General features: G+C 44.6%; 1 protein-coding gene across 2 annotated transcripts in view; it reads right to left on the minus strand.

The window, feature by feature from the left end:
* The window catches only part of NUP214 (nucleoporin 214), a 179,739-nt gene extending 175,095 nt beyond the window's left edge, over nt 1–4,644 (minus strand). For both annotated transcript variants that reach the window (XM_073630314.1, XM_073630313.1), the window contains exons 1-2: nt 4,437–4,644; nt 3,431–3,626 (exon numbers count right to left, since the gene is read on the minus strand). In XM_073630314.1, coding sequence (XP_073486415.1) covers nt 3,431–3,626; nt 4,437–4,478 — 238 coding nt within the window. In that variant the 5' untranslated portion in view covers nt 4,479–4,644. The remainder of the gene's footprint in view (nt 1–3,430; nt 3,627–4,436) is intronic.
* Nucleotides 4,645–6,000: the final 1,356 nt, after the last annotated feature.

The following is a 6,000-nucleotide window of genomic DNA, read 5'->3' on the forward strand; positions in this document are numbered from 1 at the left end:
GTCTGTGATGTTAAATACAACAGAGAAACCTGTCACTGCTATAAGGGCTAATCCAGTGAAAGGAAGGAGGTTTGTACACATTCCTGCAGCTTTCAACCCATCCTAAGCACTATAAAAGCTCTGAAACCCAAAGTATGCATTTTTGCCTAGTTTGCTTTGAACTAAGAAGGTTCACACTGTCTGTTTCCCTGCAGCCTTGTTTGCTTGAATGGAGTGTAATCCGAGACCTGAAAAGAGAATGGGTGGACCCCCCTCTACACAGTGGAAGCATACACAGCTGAGGCCATCAATCACCTGCTGTGTGCTGGGGAAGGGGGGGGGGGAGCAGTCTTTTAGGATTGTCTGGTGTCAGCACAAACTGTCAGCAGTGACTCGTGCAGACAGCAGAGGAATGAGGAAACAGAAATCATACTGGGTGCTTTGGATAGAGGCAAGTACACACTAGAGAAGAATAAGCTTTGTTCATTTTTTCATTTCATGGATTTAGAATACTTTAACCTTCGCAACTGAAATCGAATATCCAAAATGAGTATCTTATGTCAAAGGGCTCCCAGGGAATAACTGCAAGTATGTATCACCAATGTATAATTTTTATGATAGAGCCAATACATCCAAAACAGTTATATTACTTTTAGCTAGAGATCACATTGTACTAGCCAACAAATTTAAAGCTAAACTCAGAGTCCAGGTATTTTTAAAATCTGTTGTGCTGCAGAGCTTATATACCAAAAATGAAACAACTGAGAGGGTGAGAGTGCAGAGAGATGATATCATCAGTCTTCTTACCTTAACTGTCCAGTCACAGGCTTATAGCCCCCCTGTACCCATGAACACAGAAAAGCGCACCCCCGGTGCACACAAGTATGAAAATGACGACTAACTATAATTCTTGAGCACTGTTTATTTAGATAATGTGATATTAAAAAGTTTTTTTTTTTTGTTAAATAACAAACATGTTATACTTACCTGCTATGTGCAGTGGTTTTGCACAAAGCAGCCTCGATACTCCTCTTCTCAGGTCCCCTGCCAGCACTCCTGGCTCATCCTATTTTCCGAGTGCCCCCATAGCAGGCCGCTTGTTATGGGGGCACTCGCTCACGCGCCCTGATCTGTGCGTCCTTAAGACACACAGAACGAGGCTCGGCCCTGTCCTCGGCTCCCTCCTCATTGGCTGTGACCGACAGCAGCGGAAGCCTATGGCTCCCATTGCTGTCTCTTAGCCAATGAGGAGGCAGAGATCCGGGAGAAAAGCTGTTCTCGTGCACATCACTAGATTGTGTTTGGTTAAAAGGATAATTCACCTTTACAAAAAAACTGCTTCTGCAGGTAAGGGATGTTTGTAGATTAAAACAAACTGTGCAGCTCTGACTAAAGATCAATATTACCCTTGCTATAGGTGTAGGCCATTTACATACCTTATAAAGCCCAAATGGAATACTCCCAGGATGTTGCTAAGTACTCCCAGAACGTTGCTAAGTGAGGCCTAGTCATCACTGCTCACCTCCACCATCACAGGAGTGAGCTCCCCCCCCCCCCCCCACACACATACTCTTTCTCTCCCCTGATGCAGTAGCCCTGAGCTCAGCATTTGAGAGCTCACTCGTGTGATGGTGGAGGATGACTAGGCCTCACTTAGTAACATCTTGGGAGTATTCCAGTCAGGTTTCATAAGGTATGTAAATGGACTACACCTATAGCAAGGGCTTTATTCAGCTTCAGTCAGAGATACATAGTTTGTTTTTATCTATAGATGCCCCTTATCTGCATAGGCAGTTCTGTAGTAAAGGTGATCACTTTAAAGTGGAGGTCCGCCCACCGCTGCAAAAATTAAAAGCCAGCAGCTACACATACTGCAGCTGCTGGCTTTCAATAATAGGACATTTACCTGTCCTGGAGTCCAGCGATGTCGGCACCACAGCTGATGTTTCCATCAGCTGTCAGGTGCTGCCGCCGCCATTGTAGGCAAGGGAACCCGGCAGTGTAGCCTTACTGTAGCTTCACGCTGGGAACCCTAGTGCGCACACACGAGGCTCCCCTCCTCTCTCCTACTGGCCCGGCGACAGGGGGGAGAGGAGGGAGCCAAGTGGTGATGTCATTATCCGCGGCTGTGGCTCCCAGAAGTGGGAACAGGATACCTGTCAAAGACAGGTATCCTGTCCCCCCCTCCTGCACGAAAGATGCCAATTGTGGCACCGGAGGGGGGGAGGAAACAAATGAGCGGAAGGTCCACTTTTGGGTGGAACTCCGCTTTAAGTATTAGGGGGGCTGGGGGGAGCTGCATAGTGAAGGTTTTTCACCTTCATGCATAGAATGCATAAAAGGTAAAACCTTCAGCCTTTCGCACCACCTTAACTCTAAATTGATGAGTCTATGGGCAAATATAGGTACTGTAGTCCTTCGCCATTTTACAATCGGGCAATTTTAAGCCTTGTAATATTTGGTATTTGTTGTTTACTCTATGCAAACTCATCTTTTATAATTTATCCAAAAAACAAGTATCATATTGCGTTAGTGTGTAATGAAATATAATTTGAGTGTATTTTTTACTGAAAATGTAGATTGACAAACAGTAACACAATTAACGTGTAACATTAAAAAAAAAGGTACCATTTTATTCTACAGGCTTTCTGCTTTCAGAAAATATATGTTTTGGGGGTGTATGTAATCATTGCATTTTACTGCGTGCAGCAGTGAAAAGGTTAAACAGTATTTCACGTTTAAAATAAAGAGGCAAGATCCTTCTACCATGTCTCCTTTTCATCCCCACTGCTGATGGCCAAGGGCATTCTGCTTCAAACTCATGCCAATCGGCTATTTTACCAGCACTGATGAGGGGCTTTGAGGTTACCTGTGCTAGGACAGCGATGCCTGGCTTTCTTGAGGGGACAACCTTTATTTCCCATAGCACGTCATGTTGTGCAGTATCATTTTGGACTTAGATACCTACTGAAAAGCAACAAAGAGTAGCCACACATCTCTAAACAGTGGCAGCCTCTGAGAGCTTGGTCAGTACTGCTGAAGGAACACACTGGCAGGGGTGCCGATCAGATCACTCCTGTTGTATAGCAGCAATAGTGGACGTGTTATCTATCTGTAAAATAAAAAAACCTTTTTCTTGAAAAGTCCATAGACCTGAAATGATTGGCAATCATTTCCCAATCTGACCAATTCTAGAGGAATTGGGAAACTCTTATGGGTTTACTTCAGGCTCCATTTTTTTTTTTTTTCCATTAAATACATTTTAACTGGTTTATGACAAAGCAAATTGGGGATATAGTGCCAAATGAGCAGTCTGGTTCCAATGTCCATTTTCTAGACTTTTACAGAATGAAACTGATCTCTGATATAAGGCCACTATCCACTTTGCTTTTTCCGCATTCATGAAAGACTCTGAGCGCAGATCTGATGTTGCTAAAATAACTAAACCTACCAATGCTGTTTGGGTCCACTCCAGTTTTTATAGGGATCAGAACATCGTTGGTAGAGAAAATCTTCAGACCAAAAGGACTGCCAACAAACAGGACCCCATACTTGTTGGATATGGCCAAGAGAGCGGATCGATCTTTGGGAAGGTCTTGTGGAGGTTCGAAGATACGCAACTTTGTCAACTGTCTGAACACAAAATCCTGTTAAATAAGCAAAACATCTGTGTTTAGAGCAGGTCTGGTAGAATGTCAGTGGACGTATAACAGTTTCCGGATTTATAACATGCCACTCCAGAAAGAAACGCTCAGGGATTCCACTGACCATACACACTACAATCTGATTGCACAAAGCCTGCACAATCTCATTTAAAAAGTTTACATAAACTCTAATATGAAGGACAAACCTATACAATTCATTCAATCCAGACACACATATCCTTACATTACATAGTTGCTGGCAGAGCTAAAGGAGATTGTACATACAGTACGTAGTGTATGGTCAGCTTAACTCCTCAGCACTAGTAACAAGTCAGGCCACCATCAACCATGACCGAGCAAATTGTACTGATTACATGAGAATCAAATATGAGGGCATTTCTAACACAAGGTGCCAGAACATACCTATACCATGGTTGCTCCCCAAATAGCACCAAAACCCCAGATTTTGAGTATGGTAAGAATGCGACTCCTTCTACAACATAACTCTCACACAGCGGATCCCCTCACAGCTCTTCCGTGAGCTTTCCACCACTCACCACAGCAGTCGTACGTAGAAGCTTCGCACCCATCAATGAAATAAAAAGATGACACTTTCCGTGTATAGTGCAGCCATCTTTGTCTTGTTAATACCCTGGCACTATGTGGTGGGTACAGTCCTCTCAGCAACCCTGGCACCAGCTATAGTGGGTACAGTCCTCCCAGCATGCCCTGACACCATCTGTGGTGGGTACAGTCCTCCCAGCATGCCCTGACACTAGGCAAGTCACCCACCGATCCCCTCCCCGCACTCACCTTGGTGTCCCTCTCCGGGGGGGCATCCGTGTCTTCCTCCATGTGGCCGTAACGCTCACACAGGCCTCACACAGCGGATCCTCTCACAGCTCTTCCATGAACTTCCCTCCACAGCAATTGTACGTAGAACCTTCGCGCTCATCGATAAAAGATGACACTTTCCGTGTACAGTGCGGCCATCTTTGTTTAGGGCAATCTCCTTCGTTTCAACCCGGGCCGCACATGTGCAGAGTGTCAGGCCGGGCCGGGTGAGGAGGAGGACACATTGGTGCGGAATAGATGCTGGAGAAGCAGCGGTGTGATGATAGAGACACGGATGGCTATGAACAAAGAACGGGGGTTGTACGATTCGTCTTCTAAATAGGGCAAAGATCACATTGTGGTTTAGAATCTTTATTCATAATAACACGTGACAACCCTGGGCAACTTTAGTAAGATGAACAAGGGTTCAAGCAGAGGCACGCCTTCAGTGAGAACAGATTCACAGACGTGGATAACCCCCAGAAACAGAAATCTCATATATTGCAGCTTCAGCAAAACTTCCATATATCTCCAAAGAGAAACCAATTGTCACCAATGAAGCTGAAGTTATCTTTTTATTCGGCCTGCTTCTTAGTCGAATGCAGAAGTTGGCTCCTTATTCGGCCAGCTTCTTATTCAGGTTGGATCTTTATTCACAAAAAATATTATTTACTAAACAATCATCTACAAAGTTTATAATAAAATTGTGAACTTTAACAATAATTCTATCTCCCTAAGGCCCCTTTCACACCATCGGACCGTTCAGGTCCGCCTGTCAGTTTTTTTAGCCTATGGAGCGACGGATGTCAGCGGAGACATGTCCGCTGACATCCGATCCGCAAAAAGCAGACGGATGGCCCTACGTCCGGATCCGTCGTTATTGGATCGGGTGAGATCTGATGAAAACGGACATGTCCGTTTTCATCCGATCCCTCCATAGGCAGCAGCAGCGCTTGACAAGCCCTTCCCCGCTCAGTGAGCAGAGAGGGACCTGTAATCCGCCGCCTCAACGGAGAGATCTCCCACTGAGCCGGCGGACTCCTTGGAAGCGGAGTCCGCCTTGTGTGAATGAGGCCTAAATGCCATATATTTAAAGGGGTAATTCTGAATAAATATCTGAAAACCATCTCGGCTCACCCAAATTCCACATGTTATATACTCATTGGGCATCCTACTATGTAGGAAAGTTCAATTTGGCCCGAGCCAACTGATGGAAATCCTAAAATATGGTACCTTGACAGCCATGCATTTCAATGGGAAATTCTGAATAAGAAGCCAAGCTATTCCTATATGAAATCCATCTTGGCTCACTCAAATTCCACTTGTTTTATACTCATTGAGCATCCTTCTATATAGGAAAGTTCAATTTGGCCCGAGCCAAGTCATGGAAATCCTAAAATATGGCACCAAACATGACAGCCATGCATTTCAATGGGAAAATCCGAATAAGAAGCCAAGTTATTCCTATTCCTACTATATAGGACAGTTCAATTTGGCCCAAGCCAAGTGATATAAATCTTAAAATATGGCACCTTGACAGCCA

This window comes from Aquarana catesbeiana, linkage group LG05 (genome assembly GCF_042186555.1).
Source record: "Aquarana catesbeiana isolate 2022-GZ linkage group LG05, ASM4218655v1, whole genome shotgun sequence".
NCBI classification, from domain to species: domain Eukaryota; kingdom Metazoa; phylum Chordata; class Amphibia; order Anura; family Ranidae; genus Aquarana; species Aquarana catesbeiana.